This window comes from Triticum aestivum, chromosome 2D, assembly GCF_018294505.1.
Source record: "Triticum aestivum cultivar Chinese Spring chromosome 2D, IWGSC CS RefSeq v2.1, whole genome shotgun sequence".
NCBI lineage: Eukaryota > Viridiplantae > Streptophyta > Magnoliopsida > Poales > Poaceae > Triticum > Triticum aestivum.
The window spans coordinates 430,748,947-430,771,161 of NC_057799.1; the positions used below are offsets into that span (position 1 = coordinate 430,748,947).

At 48.4% G+C, this 22,215-nt stretch overlaps 1 protein-coding gene and 1 pseudogene across 15 annotated transcripts; one reads left to right on the plus strand and one right to left on the minus strand.

Annotated features, from left to right (window-relative positions):
- The first annotated feature begins 609 nt into the window (after positions 1-609).
- Positions 610-9,575, plus strand: LOC123055821 (thylakoid lumenal 17.4 kDa protein, chloroplastic-like; annotated as a pseudogene).
- Positions 9,062-13,761, minus strand: LOC123053626 (uncharacterized). 15 transcript variants are annotated; one of them, XR_006425720.1, is made up of 7 exons: positions 13,277-13,761; positions 12,923-13,052; positions 12,250-12,518; positions 12,106-12,145; positions 11,667-11,823; positions 10,104-11,591; positions 9,062-9,926 (listed from the first exon to the last, which is right to left on the minus strand). XR_006425720.1 is itself a non-coding variant. In XM_044477124.1 (5 exons), the coding sequence occupies exons 1-5, from the start codon at positions 13,381-13,383 to the stop codon at positions 11,728-11,730; spliced, it is 645 nt and encodes a 214-aa protein (XP_044333059.1). In that variant the 5' UTR covers positions 13,384-13,761; the 3' UTR covers positions 9,963-11,727. The 15 variants fall into 15 exon arrangements, 5 of the variants coding, with proteins under 5 accessions (XP_044333059.1, XP_044333063.1, XP_044333060.1 ...); XR_006425718.1 differs by having other exon boundaries at positions 11,667-11,826; XR_006425724.1 differs by having other exon boundaries at positions 9,606-9,926; positions 12,106-12,158.
- Between the last annotated feature and the right edge of the window lie 8,454 nt (positions 13,762-22,215).

Genomic DNA, 22,215 nt, shown 5'->3' on the forward strand with positions numbered 1-22,215 from the left:
TTTAGGCGAATGATTGACACTGGTACTTAGCAGCTGGTTTGTTTTGTGCGTATACTTTTCCTAAAATAAAAAGGGCAACTTGTGCTGCTGATATTCTTGCGGCAGGAAAGCACTTTTGTCTCTGCTGATTGGCATGTATCGAGAGAGGAATATCGCAGCATGGCAAAGCAGGGCGGGCAGTACTGCGTGCATGCGTGTACTTAAAGTGGGCGAATCTTTTCTATCGCGCTTGATGATGATTACAGTACAAAAGTTAATTGGTGGTAGCACGTAAGTAGTACTCCTATGTGTGAGGACGTGTGAGGACGTGAGCCGTGAGAGTGAGAGCACCGATGGAGCACGGATGCCCCGTGACAAGGATCGGTCGATCGATCGGGAGCTGAAGGCCGACTTATCATCCATCCTTGTGCACGAATATAGCGTGCGTGGAATCCCGTTGCATTCTCATCTCCCTCAAAGCATCTCCAGCCGTTGAGCCCTCAGGAGGCATTTTTTTCGTCGCTTGGGGGGCTGTCGGCGAATTTTTTTACCTGAGAGTAAAGAAATTTCCACTCGTTGCGCCCCCAACGGCTCTTCTCTCCTCTGCTCGGCCATGCCGCCTCCACCTCCATGGCCACTTGCTCCTGCTCCTCCTCCTCTCCACCCGACCTCGCCGGCAGCAGCGACAGTCGGCTCCGCATCTTCCCAGGCCGCGCCCGCTCGCCGGCCGCGCTCGCCCGTCCGTGCCCAGGCCGCGCCCGCTCGCCGGCCGTGTGCTCCCGCCACCGCGGGGCACAAAGGCCATGGCCAGGGCGAGCGAGGCAGCAACAGAGGCCGCGGGGGCGCGTGATGCCGGAGCAGCAAGTGGCGGGCGGAGCCGACGAGGTTGTGCGGCGGCAGCAAGCAGCAGGCCACGCACATGAGGGTGCGAGCGAGCTCCACCCCGGCGACGAGTGCCAGCTCCGGCCACGGCGCCTCCCATGTGGCTTGCTCTCCCTTGCGGCTCGGCGTGTGTGCGTGGGATAGGCAGAAGAAAAGAGGAAAGAGAGGAGAGAGAGGGGGATGGGTGGCTGACGTGGGCCAATTGGATTGGTTAAATAAAGTGCCGGTGCCCCCAGATGCCCCCTGATGGCCTGGGTGTGGCCTGGGCTCGCCGGCTGTATTTTTTGCCCAATCCGGTGAAAAGTGAGGTCTTGAAAACCCGAGTGGGACTTTTTTGCCCGCCGGCGCCTAAAAAATGGTCTGGGGAGACTTCTTGGGGGCACTAGTGGAGATGCTCTCACCGACGCCGGTAGCTTTATTGGTACTCGATGATAGCCATTGTTGGCGCTCCTACCCGTCACCAACTCCTTGATTACTAAGTTGAGTTTGTAGGGATTATTAAGTTGGGTTATTGTGTTAGCTAACAAAAACCCAATTTGACATTGCCTTTTTGTACGGTGCTGCCTATCTCGAAGATTCTTCAGTGCTTGATATGGACTAGGAAGCCATCATACAGTATGGTGGGACGGGATTTTCAGTTCAAGTTACTTAGTATAGTGTACACCGTGCCTACCACATAATTCCCTTTGGCTTGTCAAACAAAGGCATATGTCTATAGTTTTAATTTCCCATATTTTGCGGGAGACTGATTTACGACACCACCTTTGAAAGGGTTGCTCGCTGAGCGCACACCCAAGTACTCCAGATGCACCACGATTTTTTGTGTAGGGTAAGCCAACGCGAGACGTGCGAAACTCCCATCAAAAAAGAAAAAGAAAAAGAAAAAGAAAGGGTTGCTCGCTTTTACGTGCTTGATTCGAACACATGGGGAGACATGGGTGCCAAACGGAACTTGGTGTCTTGCTACTAAAGCACGGGCAAATGCGCACCTGATGCATGCATGCCGGCCTGCATCGTCTATCTCCAAGCAGTAGTAGTAGGTTTCTATTCTCCTATGACAACAAGTTCCATTTTGGCATCGGTGTTTTAACCAGACACCCGCAAAAAAAAGTGTTTTAACCAGGCACTGTAGCTCATCGCTTGGGGTTGGGGGTAAAAATAGGATGACAGACTTGTGGAAATCAGGCAGGCAACGGGTTTGGCCTGTGATGAAGGCGTCCGTCCATTTTGGTTGGGGTACAGTAAGATAAGAGGGCGTCGTGATAGGATAGGAGTGTGCGGGTATGCATGATATGATAGGAACACGCACTAGTCAGTCATGTCACCGGCTGGCTGGCTGTTGCCCACTCGCCCCGCAGCTCAGCCTTCCCTTCGTCACAGGACAATGCACTAGATTTCTGTTTAGGCTGGCCATAGTAGGGTAACATAACCGGTAACATGCATTTGAGACTAGCAAACATGCTTATGTGGCACACAATTAAAGAAGAGAGAGGGTTAGAGTAACATAGATAAATACCATATCATGTTAAATGATATGCTACTTTGTGTCATGCATGCCAATAAATATGGTCATCTATGATACTACTTTATAATACTATGCACTATGGAGGTAGTATTATATACTATTATCATATGCATGATACTAGTATATGTTACTCCCCACTATGAGTAGCCTTATAGTTCAACGCGCCGAGTAATGTGGCCTTGAATTTCCTTCACAAATTTTCAAAGCGGGTCACTCTCGAGTCACACACTCATACTCTACTATTTTGTGTTTGCTGTAATGTTTATTACACCACGAGTCCCGCTGGATTATTCCCTCGCTGGACGGCTCCCCGTCATCCTGGGCCCCGGCCCGCATTATCGCTGACAGGCCACGTCACCAGGGCCCAGGCCTGGAAAAAGCGTGGACTCTGTGGCGATTTTAGCAGGAAGACGCGGTAGGACTCGCTGCATTCGCACGCTGTCGATGACACGCTGGGCATACACGCGTTGGGGCGCGCTGTCAGTGGTCCCGAGTTGTATTCTTTGTGTGTTTGATGAAGAAAAACATGCATCCTTCCCCTCATAATTAATATTAATGATTAATAAGAAAAAAAAGGAGAAAGACATGCACGGATAGCAGAGTACAGCCTGCTTTGATCGATCAAAGCGTGATCAGTGGAGGCTGGTGACCAGTCGGATTAGTGGTTGACCCGACCCCCCGTAACACCTAAGCAACGCGCCAGACGATTTCACTGCAAGGTTTTCTGAATTTACGGAGTCGCCGACGTGATTTTTTTTGGAGGGTGACTGGTAGATTCGACTGATGCAAGTACTCGATGTATCATCAGTATTTTTCCGGGTAGCAGTATGCTGCTGATTCCTTCCCAGCACACGTAAGGATCATGGGTCGGCGAGAATGCAATTTTGGTGCTATGTGCACTGCCAGGTTGCGTGGTGGAATCCAGCACTTCGCACTACCACTACAGTACATACGTACTCTTAGTTAAGGTTCATGGCGGTAGCGCAGTGTGGCCACGTCCGTGGTTAATTACTGATTTGGCAACGTTGACATCACAGCCGCACTCTAGCTAGCTGAGAGCATCTCCGGCCGTCGGCCCTTATCAAGCTTAAAAATCGTCGCCTGGGGCGAGCCGGCGCTAAAATCGGCGCTGGGGCGATTGGGTTTCCCGCCGTCACCCCCGTCACCGATATCGGCTCATTTTTTACGCAAATATAACCGCTTTTCGGCCTAGTTTCGGTGATAAATTGGTCCGATATCGGCGCAAATCGGCCCATATTTGTGGTGGTTGGGCGCAAATTCAACTAAAGTAATTTTTTTATCACATAGTTCATCACAGAAAATCAATAAAAATTAAATAGTTCAACAACAAATAGTTCAACAACAAATAGTTTAATACAAATTATATAGTTCAACAAATAAAAACCATATTTCATCACACGTCGAGTTAGGCGTTGCCCTTGAGCCTCCATAGGTGCTCCACCAGATCCTGTTGCAGTTGTTGATGCACCTATGGGTCTCGGATCTCCTGACGCATATAGAGGAAAGCAGTCCAGGTTGCCGGTAGCTGGTGATCAACTTGCGGAAGAGGACCCTGACTGTAATATGGTTCAGTGTCAACCACTGGCTCTTCCTGTTCGCTCTCAATGATCATGTTGTGCAAGATGACACAACAAATCATGTTCTCCCACATTTGATCTTTCGACCAGGTCTGAGCGGGATACCGGACAACAATAAATCGAGATTGGAGCACACCAAATGCTCGCTCGACATCCTTCCTGCAAGCCTCATGAACCTTCGCAAAGTGGGAGCTCTTGCCTCCTGGCACAGCGTTTGAGATAGTCTTCACAAACGTAGACCATCTCGGATAGATGCCATCAGCTAGGTAGTACCCCCTTGCTGTAGTGTCGGCCATTTACCTCGAAGTTCACCGGAGGAGCATGACCTTCAACAAGCTTGGCAAAGACAGGGGGGCACTTCAGCACGTTGATGTCATTGTGAGTTCCTGGCATACCAAAGAAGGAGTGCCAAATCCAGAGGTCCTGTGTGGCCACTGCCTCAAGTACCACACTGCAACCGCCTTTGGCGCCTTTGTACATCCCCTGCCAAGCAAATGGACAGTTTTTCCATTTCCAGTGCATGAAGTTGATACTTCCAAGCATCCCAGTAAATCATCTTGCTGCATTCTGTGCTAGGATCCGAGCAGTGTCTTTAGCATTGTGTGATCGCAAGTATTGCGGTCCAAACACAGCCACCACTGCCCTGCAGAACTTGTGGAAACACTCAATGGTCGTGGACTCGGTAATGCGCCCGTAGTCGTCGAGTGAATAATCGGGAGCTCCGCATGCAAGCATCCTCATAGCTGCCGTGCACTTCTGGATTGAGGTGAATCCAAGTTTGCCGGTGCAATCCTTCTTGCACTTGAAGTAGCCCTCGAACTCCCGGATGGAATTCACAATCCTGAGGAAAAGCTTTCGACTCATCCGATAAGGCGCCGAAATACTTTGTCGCTGTGCAATGGAGCATCGGCGAAGTAGTCGGAGTAGAGCATGCAATAGCCTTCCAGACGATGCCGGTTCTTTGCTTTCAGCTGCCCCGGCGCCGAGCCTCCTCGCCGCGGCTTTTCATTGCTCGCGAGCAGGCCATCGAGGGTGGCGAGGACCATCAGATGCTCCTCGTCCTGTAAGTCGGCATCGGCCTCCTCCTCCAGCAACGCCGCGAGCGCCTCCTCGTCATCCGAGTCCATCGGCCGAGCAGGCAAATCGCCGAACACCTGGCAGGCGCGGTGGGCGCAGAGCCGCCGGTATGCCACCCTGCATGGCCGGAGCGCCGGAAAACTCGTCCGGAAGATGGTGGAAAGGTTGCCGCGGCGAAACCTTCTCTTTTTTCCGGCGGGGTGGCCTATCTAGCGGTGCTGGGCGCGGAAAAAGTCGCCCTGAGGGGTCTGTTGGGGACGCGGCTGGAGATGCTGTGAGGTGCTGGTGCATGTCCCTGTCGATCAACGCCTGCAAATCAGAGCCACGCGATTGTTCTGCATCAGCGCCACTGCCACGCAGCCATGCCATGCGCTTGAAAAGTTTAGGGCTGAAGCTCATGGTGCTGCCCATGCAGTGCAACTAGTGTTCCTAATTATAAGCTTTCGGCGCTCTCGTGACCCCTGAAGCTAGCTTTGTGGAAGCTGGCGTGAGCAGAGGTCAAAATCGAGCTCCGTTTCTGGGGAGACCAGGTGATCTCCACCCCTAAAAAAAGGTTCTCATCTGCTCTCACCATGCACCCATGCCGCTTGCAAGTGGCGGATACGATGGCCGAGCATCACATTTGCCTCTTTCCGTTCTCCTTTTTTATACGTACTACCACAACAAAAGGATTCCAGATCCCGACGTATGCATTGCGGTTACGTGCTGCTTTGTGCTACGTCTGAGAAGGACGCGTACGGTCCACTTGGTTGCATAATTGCAAGCACGCACGCACGCACGCACACGCATGCCATGTCGGAATCCGATGCTAATGTAATGGATTAAGATGAGATCTCCACTAGGGACTCCGCTGCACCTCCCAATCCGTAAGCAAGATTCCAACAGATGGTTAGGGCAACTCCAGCGCGCGAACCCATCCTGTACGGGTGCGTCCGTTTGGAGTAAAACGGACATAACAGACAACCCAGCGCGCGGACGTAAACGGATTTTTGTCCGTTTTATGTCCGCTTTTGACCGATCCCGGCCCAAGTTCGGGTCGCTTTTCGGGTGAAACGGATAACACGCGGACGGGCGGGCCGTGTGCGCTTGTCTCCCCTGGCCCGCCCGTCGGTGGCACAGGGATCCTTTTTCTATCCGCCCCTCCCCCTCCAGCCATACCCCCTCCACTCTTCTCCACTCTTGCCCCTCGCCGCTGTCGCCGCTGCCATTGCAGCTGTGCAGCTCAGACGCGCGCTCGCCCAACCCCCTTTCCCTCGACACCCCCGAGTTACCCAATCACGGCCACCTGATTTGCGCACCCGTCGGCCGAATTTGGAGCGGATCCGGTCGGGCTTGAGCTCGCCCGGCTGTGGGAGGCCGCGCCGCGCCATGGACTGGCTGGGCACCGGGCCAGAAGGCCCCGGCAAGGCCGCAAGGCGCATGCAGGTACTGACTCCTCCTCTAGCCGCTCGGATCTACACCATCGGCGGTCCGCCGACAGATACATGAATGGCGGTCGGTCGGGCTCGGTGCTGGCCCAAAAGCTCGTCGGCGCACCGTTGCCACTCATGAAGTGCGACGACTGCCCAAAGAAGGTCTTGCGCGGTGTGTCTACAACGCCGGAATATCCCGAATGGGTGTTCATCAAGTGCTCAACCGATGGGGTATGTGCTACTTTAGCTTCGGTTGTGCTCTCGGATTTGACTAGTTGTGCTAACTTAAAAATTTATTGTGTAGAATGGATGCAAATTTTGGTATTGGAAGAAGAGTACATTGATATATTGATAGAGCGCAATTTAGTAGATGTTCGTGCACTTTTAGCTAGCATAAAGGCTAGAGATGAGACTAGTGCACTTGTTGCTAGAATAGAGGCTAGACATGAGACTAGATGCGAGGAAGCAACGTCTACTTCTTTACACTCGAAGAAGAAAAAAGCACGCAAGATCGAGCCTCCGCAGATAAACAATGAATGCATCGAGAAGGCACTAATCGACCTTACATGAGCAGTTATGAAAGTTGGATATCTTCTAAAATGTATTCTTGTGGTTCTTGTTTTATTTGGTCTTGCTTTTCTAGTCAAAATTTGGTGATGTATTTTCATGTACCAAAAATCAATGATGAAAAAAAGATATATGTTTGCAAAGAAAAATGTACGCGGCCGGGATGCGTCCGCGCATTGGGCGCACGGCCACCGCATCCGAGAAATGGCTCAGACACGATCCCATTTCCCTACCCAAACAGACAGAATCCGGGCAAAACGGACGTCCGTTTGGGGTCGTGCGCTGGAGTTGGCCTAAAGCTGTGGCCATCCCTCTCTCCATAATTCTGAAGATATGAAGATTCAGATTCGATATACACTGATAATGCCGTAGAGTATGTATGCGGCCGGATATGGTTGCTGCAGCTTTTAGCTAGCCAAACCGTAGTGCGCCTCATAATGCACCATAAAATAGCGTCGAGATGGTACTAGTACAGTAGTAACAGCCAGCCAATAGATCCCAAAGAATGTCATCGATATTCGCGAGGAGGTACGCTGCCTGTACGCGCACCACCAATCTGAGGGAGCCCACGGCAACGACGGGCCAGGCCAAACAGAAGGAAGAGCCAGCAAGCGACATGCCATATCCAAAACCAGGGGGGCACCAGGTATGGCGCATCAGAAGTGCATCATGGACTCATCATACGGAGAGATTCAAAAAAAAAAAGGACTCGTCATATGGGGCCTGGAGGGCCCTGCCACTGCCAACGCGCATCAACAACGATCGTGCTCGTGCCGCACAGCTGGATGCGTGAAGCCACGGTCCACGTACGACGGGCCAATGGCGCGACCGCAGAGTACACCCGGCAATAACTAGTGGAGTCCTGTTCACCGCCAACTGCGTGCATGTCTGCATGCATGCGTCCCTACACTGCACCCATGCCGATCATGCGGCCACCATGCATGGTGCTGCTAGCTTGCCGCGCTAGGCGCCGTTGGCGGCACGCCTGCACGTTGTCGCCTGATGGCCATGCATGGCGTGATCGATGGCACCGAGTGCATGCATGCGGCTGTTCTCGTCGCGCACGTACGGGTACGAGCGGACGCACGCCCATGCACGCGCGCGCGCGCGCATGTCCGGCGGGCGGACGTGTCGTCGCGTCCCCGGCCCGAGCGCGTGGGCGGTGCGCTTCCCTTGAGTTGCGTGATGTGTGGTCGACGACGGTTTCACGTGTGCTCCTGCAGTCCGGTGCTCGCCATGCGTATGCGTGTCTGCATATGCTGACTTTGTTCTTTTCTCTCTGCTTTTCTTGAACTAGGAAAAGTGCCCGTGCGTTGCAACGGGAGAATACAGTAAATGTAGCACAACCCTACTGAGCAAATGCTAGAGTCCAATTAAAATGTATAACTGTGTTCCATTTTCACTTGGTCACGTAATATTGGAAAAAAACTCGTCCGCTTAGGAAAATAAGTCAGAAGTGTGTGATTTTGTGGATATGCTTGAACAAAATATCACATGGGATTACACTAATACAATATCCCAAGTCAGTTGAGAGATGTACTAACAAAATATCAAACCTGAAGTTTCTTAACCAACATGCATACAGACTACTGAATATTGAAGAACAGTTGTACCTGAAGTTGATGGGCAGCAATTTCTGGCTCCAATTTAACCATCCAAGCTACTATATGAAAGATCATCAGTTTGTCAAGTAGAAAATCTTTTCTGATGTAACATTATTCCCTGATTGCTATGGTTGTTGGAGGTTGCCTCTACCATCAACCAATCCAAAGAGATGTGAGGCTGGATTTTATGGTAACACGGTTGGTAAGGCAACTGGGGTGTAGGTGTGTAGCACCATCTCCGGTTCTATAATTTCGCAAACGATAAAGATAATCTGAAAGGCAAGACTCTATCTGCGGCTTTTATGTTGGACGCAAAGTTTGAAGGTGCTAACTTGATAGAAGTTGTCATTTTTCAAGGCCTATGCTGTTGGTGCATGTTTCAAAGGTAACAGAAACATAACTACACATGTTAATTGGTTTTATACCACACTGCTTTGTTCATTGTTTTCATTGCTTCCAAATACTGACCCTTTCATATGTACCCTTACATTGATCATAGACAGACATAAAATGCTTGTTTATTCACCACAGTGTATTGTTGTGATTTCTCCCAAATACAAACCCTTTGAGATATAACTTTGCTCCAAGCATGTTTCATTATGAACATGAAGATAGACACTTCTCTTCGAAATACTTTCAGGCACGAGCTTCACGAACGCTGCCAATTTTGGAAAAGCCGAAAGCCCTCAATTCTTTTTGAAAAGCTGATGTCAAAGCTGCAATCTTTAAGAACGCCGTCTTGTCAGGACCAACCTTCGACGATGCTAATATGAAGGACGTTGATTTCGAGGGCACACTCACTGGCTACATTGACCTTCAGAAGCTATGCAAAAACAACAAAATCAATGGAGGCACAAGATTTGAGCTGGGATGCAGGTCATTAAATCATAGACATGTTTATGGCAGCATCGGCATCCTCCAACACGATTAGTAAGCAAGTCTGTTATAGAGCACATGCAGGTTGACAACAACTGCCCTTTTACTCCCCTTGAAAAAATGTGTGTACAACCCTCTGCATATCATAAATATTCAGCAATACATACACAGCTGCAGTTGATCTGTACAAACACAATTTACACGGAAGGAAGTTTCCCATGATTTTCTTTGTAGATGTATGGTTCACAATTCAGCAACAGCAAGCCATCACTTATATATGATGCATGAGTTGGATGGCATGCATTCTGAACTCAGTACCAATGTACACACAGGAAGTGATCAGACCCTATAGTACTATGTGCGTTTGCTTGACTACATTATTTGCCTCCTCCTGGGTTGGTTTGTCCTGCCATTATGAAAAGGAAGTTTAGGTTATTGTAGGAAAAATATCTAACATGTGGCATACACCAACTTGTAATGTAAAAACTGAATATTTTTTGGAATTGATCAAGTTCTTTAGCATGCCATGCTATAGGTATAGAGGGAGAGCAGGTGTAGAGAGAGAATTTTGAGCGATGCAGACCTTGCAGCAGTGCAGTACGGGGTGGGCGAGGAGGCCAGCCTCCACGCGTCGGAACGAAGCAAGGTACAGTCCCTATTGATATCGGTGTGTGACGTAACTGGTGAGGAGGATAGAGGTACTGATGCTAGCCGCCATGACGGTGCAGATGAGCAGATGAACCCGGGTAGGGGAGGAGATGGTGGTGGAGGAGCTCGTGGTTGTCTGCCCCAGTGGCACCTCAAGGCAGAGCTCGTTCCCTCGTGCCGCTGCTGCGTCAATCGCTTGCTTGATCCGAGAGAAAGGAGCACAGGGTGCAGGGTCGGCTCCAGGACAGACGGATCCACCCTGGGGAGCTCGTGGTAGCCGGATCCCAATGGTGGCACTTGCTCCGAGAGAAACAAACGGTGGCTGCAAGATTGGTTCCGGTACCTACGGATCTGACGCTGGGAGCCCGTGGTGGCCGGATCCCGACGGCGGCGAGCCTCCGTGGCACATGTCCAGGCTCTGTCAAGCAGCACGTTAGGAGTCTCGGGAAGGCCCTTGCCGCCGGCATCAATGTTTTGCTTCTCTCGTCCGCATCCACGGGATCCAAACCCCACTCCGCTCCTCTCCCCAAAGCCACCGAAGACGGAGAGGATGCAGAGTTCGACTCTGACTAAGAGTTCTCTTGAGGGATGACGCACGTATATATACGAAAATTCAGTAACAGGATTGCTTCGTTCCAGTTTTCTTTGTCTCTTGATCGCAGGAAAGCAGATCTATCAACAATTGTATTTCCAGGACAGAATGCCCTACTAAAGTTATAACCATTGTTCTTTGATCTATTTGAATTGATAGTTCATCAAGCTAAATTCAGGACCTTGATTAAGAAACACAGATACCATACTGAGTGTGTTCTATCTTGTTCACAATTTTTCTCATCTCCACCTTAGAAAAATTCGATTATAGTTTATTAAACAATACTTTTCAGTTTTGTATTGTAAGAAAGAAAGCCAATACACTTCAACGACAGAGGAAGGTAGAAAATATTTTGCAAAAACAGAGTGTCTGATTGTGCTTCGTCCCTGGTTTAACTCTTGAATGTAAAGAAGTGAAACAACTTGCCCGGTGAAGCTATTTCACATTTAACACTGACCCAGACCCTTTAAGCTACGTGAAGTAACCATGATGTATATCTTGCCTTCAGCATGATCAAATTATATCAACTGAAAAAACTACACACACCAATTGCCAAAGCCAAACTTGCCATTATTTCAGTCAGAAATGCAGAACATATACATATCAGATTACCGAATGAATTACTATCCCTGATGGTAGACAAAGGAAACTGCTCACAGAACAATTCGTACTATGATATTATGGGCATATACTAAAGCATTTTGAGAAGCATAGAACTAAGCAAAGAGACCATGAATCTATTTTGATACTCTTCTTCTGAAGCTATCATTTCAGGTATCAAAATTTTGATGTGTGATCTGGTGTCCGAAGTAGATTTGAATGCTAGCATACCTGAAAACCAACATTTTTTCTATTTGGACCTTCTTTAAGTAGGTAAGTATTTTTCGGATAACAACTTCGCTTTACCTCAAAACTGATCAACCGATGTGCCAACAAATAGAACTATAGAATTCAGTAAAGTATGTGCTTATGTAATCCCAGATCCTTGTGATTCAAACAGTAAACTTCCAATGATGGGACTGCCTCTCACGTCCTTTAGCAGCGGAACTCCATCGATTAAATCCTGCTGATGTAAAAAGAGAAAGTGATTACTACAGGGTAGTTATAGATTAGCCACCAAGAAAAAAAAGGCAAATACAAAAGGAAAAATAAAGCTGGAATATTTATCCATTGCTTAGTGTAAAGAGAAAGCACATGCAACCATGCATTTTTTATCAATTATAATTGTTTCTACTGGCTTCCCTTCTCCAAATAACCTGGCAAATTGTACTAACAGACTAAACATATACAAATTATTGATAGCTCAGTTCATGCCTAACAGAGACCCATCGCCGACCCGACGCACCTTGAGACAGATCTTCTTCCTTTGTTTCTTGACTGATATGCTGCATAAAAGTTCTGTTTACCATCCATAGTAATTAGATTTCGATCAAAGTAACCAGGCAATTAAGCATATACTATTTCTACAGTGACTCGTAACATTATATACCTGTAGAGCTTCTTCATATACAACTCCCTCATTGCAACCAAGAGATCTATTTTCCACATTTGGATGGCTTTGCATGCCAAAGCCATTAAAAACTTCAGCATCATTAACTGGATTAAAGGACAGCATTGAGCCATTGACGGAGGAAACATCCCATATGTATGCGGTGCCAAAGCCATTGAAAACTTCAGCATCATTAACTGGATTAAAGGACGGCATTGACGGAGGAAACATCCCATATGTATACAGGTGTCCATATCTGTAGCCATCATCTGACAATTTGAACAGGGGAAAAGGTTAAAAAGCAAGGCAACAAACCTCTTTAGAGAAGGCTAATATTTATTTCTTAACTGAGGTGCTAAAACCACACAAAAACTTATAAATACTAATTCTGAAGAGTGAACAATATGAGATCAGTCTCCCTAGAATTAGTACATACTACACAATGCGTCGACAGTATATGGCAAACAAAGACATATGCATAATCTAGAAGACAACCATGCTAGCATATTCATGAGGCAGCGAAGACAACATATGAAACCTGAACCTGCATCATTGTACTGTTTAGTCTTTGCTTTCCTTTTTATACCATGTCTTTTGTTCCACATGTTCCTCTGAATTTTCACTTGAACAACTTTCTGTTGAACTAAAAGACAATACCACCAATGTCAATTACCAAGATGACAATAAGAAAAAATTTGTTAGCAACCTGTGAGAGGTTAGCCAACATATTCCGTAGCTGATGGTCCATCTTCGCATGTAAAAATTCAGAATAGAGGTGTGTCTTTGTCAGCGGCTCGTCTAACCTGCAGAATCGTGCATCATTCTATCATTCCCTTGCTTATAGAAGCACTACTCACTGGACCACTCAGCAATCACACAATTAAACTGCCCATGTAAGATTTTCCACACAATTTAATTAGCAAGATGAGTGTCCTCAACTGAAAGTGCATATATTGGTTCAAAAGGAAAGTGTGATAACTGAATTAATCAAGTAGATATTGAGGTTAATGTACGTATGTATTCTTACCTGAGCCTCTTGTAGGATTTGGGGCAGCTTCTTGGTGACCACTCGTTAAAGTCCTCCTGCAATGACGGTGGCTGGGTGGAGAGGATCTGGAAGATCTTGGCTGGCATGGGGCAGCTGCTCTACTCCTCGATGAGGCGCTGTATGGCAGCAGTAAGCCACATCATCGCCACAGGGGAGCGCAGCAGGCGCGATGCCTTAAACCTCGCAGGGCAGCGCGCACGAGCGGGCGTAGGGTGGGGGTGTCCGTGCGCGCGAGACGCCTCGCCACCGCCGCCGTTCCCATGCGTCTCCTGGACTTGGGACGGGAGGAGGGCTGCCGGCGAGGTCGAGGCTTGAGGGAGAGGAAGGCGTCGAAGGGATGGATACCTCTTCTCCCGGCGTGGATTTCGGCCGCGGACTCAGCGAGGAAGGCGGCGGCGGCGACCGCCCGTGCGTGGGGGACAGGAAGGGGATCGTGGCGTGATGTATGATTTGAGGGCTGCGGGTTGAATGTACTAAACTACAGGGACGTTTCTGAAAAAATGAAACGTTATCTCACGTAGTCACTCAAAAAAGGACTGCGGGTTGAATTCTAAATAACAGAGGGACTTTTCTGTAAAATTACAGCGACGCTAAGCGACGGACGACCAGACGCGATAGGTTGGTTTATTATTAGGGAGAGATATAGAACCATGGCCGATTCTTCCACGTAAAATAGAAAAGTGGGCCTTTACGACGGCACTGCTCCTGTGACGAAGAAAGATGATACTCATAAGTTTGGCGCAAAACCAGCCATGTCGTTTGGTGGCTAGTTGAGACTGTTTCATGTGGCTACCAGAATTGAATCCTACGAGCATCTCTAACCAATCCCTTAAAATTTAGAGGAGCAAACGGTAAAATAAACATAGTAAAGCAAAATTTTACTCATATAACAGTGACCGAGCCTAATCGATACCTCAAATGTAACTCCTCAAACGGAGTAACTGCCTCTTCTTCCTTCTTGCTTCCTTTTTGTTCCGGCACATTCCTCAAACAGAGCTGTTGTTCCTGTCCACGTCCACGTCCCCGTCTCCGAGCGGCTCATCGTGGTCGTCCTGTGTTCTGGTCTTGCATTTATGGATGGCTCACACGGTTCTTTGAGAGATTTCACATACCTTATGCAGGTTTAGCCTTTTGTGTTTTTCCAGGGAAGACTTGCAGAACCATCAAGATGGAAAGAATAGAGTCAGACACATGGACTTCGAAGGGCTCTAAATCGGTGTTACCTCTTTTTGGTATTCTTTCAAAATTTCTTGATCTATTATCTTTGCTTGATAGGCAAAGTCAGTTCGTTAAAGAGAGAGGGTGTATGGCAGATGCTTTGTAAGATGAGCAGATCACATTTCTAGTATTTGTCTTCGTTAAAAAAACATTTCTATCTATGTCCTGAACATACAAACGTTTTCCCCTGAGACCACCAGGAGTTTGCATATACTCTAGTTAATCCACATTCTTTTATCAGTATCAGGGGCGTTGAGAAACATGTTTCACACAACCCTTTGGGGCCAGTTTTTTTTTGCGGGTGAAAGAAATTTCATTTCTCATTGGGGTCAGTTTTTGAATCAGCTTTCGTTTTAAAAAAGAAGCTTTTGAATTACGGAAAAACTAACGCCCACACGTGTGGGCGTTACCCAACTCGCCCACACGCCTCGATCGTCGTCCAATGCTTTTTGCACGAATCTTGGCACAAAAAGGCTGATTTTGTGTGCCACGTAGGATAAGTGGTGTGTGCGGCCTGTAAGGGAGTTCGCCCGCACGCCGGTTTTCTCTCTGAGGTCAACGGTTGCCAGTCGGGGCGTGTGGTGGAACTGCCGTCGCGCCCGCACGCCACGCCCGACTGCGGTTGCCGTCTCCCACGTCTCGCCACTTCGCCCCCCACCTCACGGTTCATTTACTCCCGTCCCCATTCATTGCTCCCCAAACGCACTATCCAGACCAGTTGCATTCGATTGAGGAGAAACCGAGAGGAGAAGGCGACGGCGGCGGCGGAAGAGTCGACCGCATTCGCGACCGTTGGTGGGCTCCATCCCACGCTCACATTCCTGCCTGCGATTTTCGCCCCCTCCCTTTGTGGTCAATTTCCGCTCGAGTTTTCTCGAGATTCCGGCGGATTCGCGGTGCTCTGGCGCCCCCGTCGGCGGTGGAGTCCCGTGCTTGCCGTTTAGGGTGGCATTGCGCAGTTTCGTCGTCGCCGCGGTGGCACTAATGCCGGTGTGGCTCGGCCTGTCCATAGCCACATCCGGGTTTGCCTTGCGATTGAGCGGGCGATTTTTGTAGATGTTAGTTATGTTTTGCCTCGAAATGTTATGGCCATCAGTGTAGGGAGTTTTTTGTTGTTAAATTTCAGGGTATGATAGTTGCGAATGAACCTTAGATCTAGTTAGGTGCATTTCAAAGTGTAGGATAATGGCAGCCATGGCATTTTCAACAACTATCTTCACTGATGGCAACTAATTTCCTGATCAACCGTGTCAGTTACCACAACTATGCTTTCCATGTGGCAACTAATTTTGTGAACACACTATGGTTGTTGCCATGTCATAGGCAGGATAATGGCAAATTCACTGTATTATAGTTGATTATTGTAAGGGCATATTTATCCCTAAGATGTTTTGGTGATTGATGACAATGCTTTTGCGGACTAATCGTGTGCGTTGAGTGTTTTTCAGAGGTTCATTCTTTTGGCACGAGACGATTTCCTCCCCTCGGAGCTTAAAGCGAAGACGGTGTAGTCCTTTCGGATTAGTTTGGTGGACTAGTTTCATAGGGATCACCGTACTATCAAGAGGGGGTCCGTTTTGGAAAGGCTAGGGCGTAATCATCACATACACTTCCTTTGCCCCTCCCTCTGAGCCTTTCCGTTTCGATGATGGGCTTGGTTCTCCTCTCTTTGTGCCCTCTCTGGTCCCTGCGGTAGTACCGCGGGCCAGAGCGGTAGTACCGCTTGGGTGCTACAAGCGGTAGTACCAGTCTGGAGCGGTAGTACCGCCCAGAGCAGTAGTACCGCTAGTAGCCCCATGTGTGTACTATCTCTGGTCCCTGCGGTAGTACCGCGGGACGGAGCGGTAGTACCGCTTGGGTGCCACAAGCGGTAGTACCGCTCTGGGCGCGGTAGTACCGCTCCGGAGCAGTAGTACCGCTAGTGCCCCCAAGCCGTAGTACCGCGGTGGTCTCGTGCTAGTACCGCCTCGATTCGAGGGCTCCTTTTTCGTGTCGGGTTTTACGGTACTGGCCGCGGCTGTGGGGGGCCGTAGTACCGCTCCTGTGCGGTATTACCGCCCTCCCTCCGCGGTAGTACCGCTGTGGGCCAAGCGGTAGTACCGCGCTTTGGGGCAGTAGTACCGCTTATACGGCTAAGCGGTAGTACCGCTGGTACCGCTCTCTTCGGGGCAGAAGGGGGGTAACGGTTGGTTTGTTCCCCTACTATATAAAGGGGTCTTCTTCCCCAAAGTTGACCTACCTCTTCCCCCAAAAGCTCCATTGTTGCTCCAAGCTCCATTTTCACCCGATCTCTCTCCCTAGCCAATCAAACTTGTTGATTTGCTCGGGATTGGTTGAGAAGGCCACGATCTACACTTCCACCAAGAGAAATTTGATTCCCCCCACTTATCCCTAGCGGATCTTGTTACTCTTGGGTGTTTGAGCACCCTAGACGGTTGAGGTCACCACGGAGCCATAGTCAATTGTGGTGAAGCTTTGTGGTGTCGTTGGGAGCCTCCAATTAAGTTGTGGAGATTGCCCCAACCTTGTTTGTAAAGGTCCGGTCGCCGCCTTCAAGGGCACCAATAGTGGAATCACGGCATCTCGCATTGTGTGAGGGCGTGAGGAGAATACGGTGGCCCTTGTGGCTTCTTGGGGAGCATTGTGCCTCCACACCGCTCCAACGGAGACGTACTTCCCTTCAAAAGGAAGGAATTTCGTTAACACATCCTCGTCTCCACCGGCTCCACTCTTGGTTATCTCGTTCCTTTACTTTCGCTAGTTTACTTGTGTTATATCTCTTACTTGCTTGCGTGCTTGTTGTCGTTGCATCATATAGGTTGCTCACTTAGTTGCATATCTAGACAACCTATTTTGATGCAAAGTTTAATTTGGTAAAGAAAAGCTAAAAATTGTTAGTTGCCTATTCACCCCCCCCTCTAGTCAACTATATCGATCCTTTCAATTGGTATCAGAGCCTCGTCTCTTTATTAAGGACTTACCGTCCAAAGAGTATGGTTGACGTCGTAGACGGTGCGGAGGAGCACTCCGGTGAGAATCCAGTCTCGTCTACGGGAGATGGGGGAACCGCGGTCTCTCGTGAGGAATTCAATATGGCGTTGGACACATTGAAAACCTCCATGACGACCAAGGTCGAAAGCATGTTGAATAAATTCTTAGAAGGGCTTAAACTTACCACCGCACCGTTGAAAGTGGGTGATCCCGCTAACAAGGTGACGGATGCTACCTCCGACAAGGGGGAAGCTTCGAGCGAGAAGGCTCCTTGTTCTAGTGATAAAAATGGGACCGTCATCTTTGCCCATGTGGAACCTCCACCCGTCTATGGTGGACCGCTCCCTTCCACTCATTTGAATCATGCCGGCCCGGCCCCTAAGATTGAGAAGAATGTAGATTTTGATTCTTGGGTCTATCGTTTTAAGCGTCATTTAAATCATGTGAACACTAACCTTTGGAGAATCATTGAAGAAGGCTTTTATCCGCATGACCGAAGTAACTTCACTCCTAGAGAAGTTGTGGATCATCAATTCAATGAGAATGCTCTCTTCATCATCCAAGAAGCCATCCCACCCGAAGATCTTCCTCATCTCCGGCCTTACACCGTGGCCAAAGATGCGTGGCTCCAAGTTGTTTCCCTTTATCGGGGAAGCGCAAGCATTCAACGCTCCAGCTATGAAGTGGTGCAAGATGAAGCCGACGAGTTTGCAATGAAAGAAGATGAAGAACCTCGTGAGCTTTTTCGGAGAGTAACCAAACTCGCGGTCTCGCTCCGAGATCATGGAAGTAAGGACACGGATGACAATTGGATCAAGCGCAAGTTCCTCAAGGCAATGATGCCCTACCACAAAGCCATGTCCTCCGTAATTCGTCAAAGGCCGGACTTTCACACCTTGTCCTCAAGTGAAGTGTTGGATGAGTTTGTGGCTATGAGCATCTTGGACAAGACCGCCGACAATGCGGTTCTTCGCTCTCAAAGAGTTAAGAAGCCCAACCTCGCTCTAAAGGCCAAGGTTAGTATAGAGGAAGAGGATGAAGAGGAAGAAGAGGAGGGCAACCTCGAAGATACGAAGTATGCCTATCATGAACACATGGCTCTTGCTTCAAGGCAATTTTGGAGCAAGAAGAACTCGAGGCCAAACTTCAACAAAAGCAACTCAAGTGGCGCAAAGGGCAAGCAACGGATGAGGACTTGCTTCAATTGTGGCAATGTGAGCCATTTTGTTGCGGAGTGCCCTTACGAGAAGAGGGAAGACAATGGTGGCAAGCTCATTAGAAAAGACAAGGCCAAGTCGTTCCCCAACAAGAGCAACTTCACCAAGAAGACTCCTCCCAAGGCATTGGTGGTTCAAGAAGAGTACAATGAGGATGATAACAATGATGAAGATGGTGAGTCGGTTGCCATGGCCTCCGTTGCCATTGCGAAGACTCCACGGGTGTCTCTCTTCGACTCACCCAATGAGAACATCACCGCCAAGTGCCTCATGGCTAAAGCCACCAATAAGGTAACCTCCAACATCAAAACTACATTCATTAATCATCCTTCTTCGATGGATAGCATTGATGAACATGAGGGGACAAATGTGGAGGAAAATGAGTTTGAGATCTTTATGGGTAAACTCAAGGGTAAATCCAAGAAGCACTTCGTTGCTCTCTTGGAACAACTTGGTGAAGCCAATGACATGATCGAGGCTCACGAGGATACCATCTCTAAGATGGAGGGGCATAGTTGTGACTATGCCGATGAGATTTCGGATCTTTCCAATGCTCTTGACGAAGAGCGTGGTCTTCGTTTGGATCTTGAGGAGTCATACAACGATGATCATGCTAAGTTAAAGAAAGATCTTGATCATGCTCTTGTTGTGTCTCGTGTGCTAAACTCCGAGAAGGCAAAACTTGGGGTTGATCTTGCTAGACTCAAAGAGGAGTTTGGCATTCTCGACAAGGCTCACAAAGTCTTGAAGGGTGTTCATGCTAGCCTCAAGGAGTCTCATGATCAACTCCAAGTGAAGCTAACAAAGGAGAAAGCCACCTTTCCTCATATGGTGTTAATTGATAATGCAAATGCTACTAACCCGTGTTGTGAGCATGCGCATCTTGTTGAGGAGAATGCTAAGTTGAAGGAGCAACTTGAGAAAGGCCTTGTGTCATGCATACAAGGTGAGAAGAACCTCAACAACCTCTTGAGCAATCAAAAGGAAGTTGTGGCCAAGGAGGGGATTGGGTTCACACCCAATCCCAAGAACAAGAAGAAGAATGACAAGACCAAGCGACCTCCTCCTCTCAAGCAAACTTTTGTGAAGGAGGGAGAGGGTGCTTCCAAGGAGAAGAAGAACAAGGCTAAGGGTGGCGGTGTCAAGAAGAGCAATACCACTCCTTCCAACAAAGCCGGCGACTTTAATCCTTCTTATGTGTTATGCCGTGCTAGTGATGGGCATGTTTATGCCAAATTCGTTGGTTCTCCTCATGAGTACATTGAATGGTCTATTTGGGTTCCTAAGACCCTTGTTGCTAACATCAAAGGACCCATTACTAAATGGGTACCTAAAACCAAGCATTGATCTCTTGTAGGTGTTTGCTTCCGGTGGGGGATCATGGTTGCTCGATAGTGGAGCTACAAATCATATGACCGGAAGCAAGGACTTGGTGGTGGACGTGCACAAAATTCCATCTATGCCCACCAATGTCGAGTGGGGTGATGCCTCGTCTTCTAAGGTATTGGGACTCGGCAAAGTCGTCATTTCTCATGATTATCTCACGATCGAGAAGGTCATGCTAGTTGAGTCCCTTGCATACAATTTACTTTCCGTTCGTCAACTTGCTATCATGGGTTTTGCCACCTTCTTTGATATTGATACCATGGCCCTCTTGTGGAGCAAGACTCTTAAAGTAGCCTTTGTTGGGCATGTCGAGAACGGTCTCTATGTGATTAACTTTTCAGAGCGACCCACTAAGACCGTGACATGCCTAATGGCTAAAGTTGACGTGGGATGGCTTTGGCATCGCCGTTTAGCCCATGTCAATATGAGATCTTTGCAAAGTCTTCTCAAGGGGGACCATGTCCGTGGACTAACGAACGTTAGTTTTGCCAAAGATCGTGCTTGCAGTGCTTGTATCGAAGGAAAGCTTCATGAGAAGGCTCACCCTCCCACGACTCTTATTTACTCGAAGAGGCCGTTGGAGCTCCTTCATTTGGATCTCTTTGGGCCTCCATCCTTTGATAGTCTTGGGGGTAGAAAGTATTGCTTGGTAATTGTGGATGATTATTCTAGATACACGTGGGTGTATTTCTTCAAGAGGAAGAGTGAGACCCAACAAACGGTCATTGACTTTGCAAATGAAGCCCAACGTCAACACAATGCAAAGATCTTGACAATAAGAAGTGACAATGGCACCGAGTTCAAGAACTACACCTTGGATGAGTTTCTCAGTGATGAGGGGATCAAGCATCAATATTCCGCACCTTACACCCCTCAACAAAATGGTGTTGCGGAGAGGAAGAATCGGACATTGATGGATGCGGCAAGGACCATGATGGCGGAGTTCAAGTATCCATACAACTTTTGGGCCGAAGCCATCAACACCGCGTGTCATGCTTCAAATCGGCTCTATCTTCGCAAAGGCTTGAACAAGACTCCATATGAGATCCTCACCGGTAACAAGCCCAACCTCAAGTACTTTCGGGTGTTCGGGTGTAAGTGTTTCATTCTCAAGAAAGGTGTTCGTTTGTCTAAATTTGAGACTAGAGCTCATGAGGGCATATTTGTTGGTTATGCTACAAACTCCCATGCTTACCGTGTTCTCAATAAGTCCACGGGACTTATTGAGGAGACGTGTAACGTGGAGTTTGATGAAAATAACGGCTCCCAAGTGGAGCAAAGTGGTACTTGTGATGTAGGTGATGAAATTCCTCCCCAAGCCATAAGAAGAATGGGTATTGGATATATCCTACCCATTGAGGAACCCCTTGTGGCCGAAGGAGAAGGACAATGCTCCACTCAAGTGGAGCCATCACCAACCCAAGACCCACACGCTTCCGAAGAACAAAATGAAGGCCCTCAACCTCATGAACAAGATCAAGGGCAAGATCAACCTCAAGATGGTGGTGATCCACCAAATGATGCCCAAGGTCAAGTTCTTCCCCTCGAGCTAGTTCAAGATCAAGAACAAGCTTAAGACGACGCTCAAGATGATCAAGTAACCCCTCCTCACTTCACTTCCGAGGAGGAATTGGAGCGTCGTGCCGCTAAGATCACTTCCAAGCTCACCACCAAAGGTCATCTCATGGAGAATGTGGTTGGAAGCCTAAGAAAGGGGGTAAGCACTCGTAGACAATTAGCAAACTATTGTGAACATCATGCGTTTGTTTCTTGTGTCGAACCCCAAAAGGTTTATGAAGCGCTTGAGGACCCGGATTGGCTCAACGCCATGCATGAAGAACTCAACAACTTCAAACATAACCAAGTGTGGAAGTTAGTGCCAAGGCCAACCGGGAATCATAATGTCATTGGCACCAAGTGAATATTCAAGAACAAGCAAGACGCTCATGGAATCATTGTTCGCAACAAGGCTCGTTTGGTGGCACAAGGCTACTCCCAAGTCGAGGGTATCGACTATGGTGAAACCTTTGCCCCCGTTGCTCGCCTTGAATCTATTCGTTTGTTGATTGCTTATGCTTCTCATCATAATTTCACTTTGCAATAAAT

Excerpts from the sequence above, each read along its gene's own strand:
- LOC123053626 (XM_044477124.1), bottom strand. The coding sequence starts at position 13,383 with ATGCCAGCCAAGATCTTCCAGATCCTCTCCACCCAGCCACCGTCATTG. Across the intron at positions 13,053-13,276 it reads AAATCCTACAAGAGGCTCAG|GTTAGACGAGCCGCTGACAA; the intron begins GTAAGAATACAT and ends ACGATTCTGCAG. Across the intron at positions 11,827-12,105 it reads GGAAGAAGATCTGTCTCAAG|CAGGATTTAATCGATGGAGT; the intron begins GTGCGTCGGGTC and ends TTTTTACATCAG.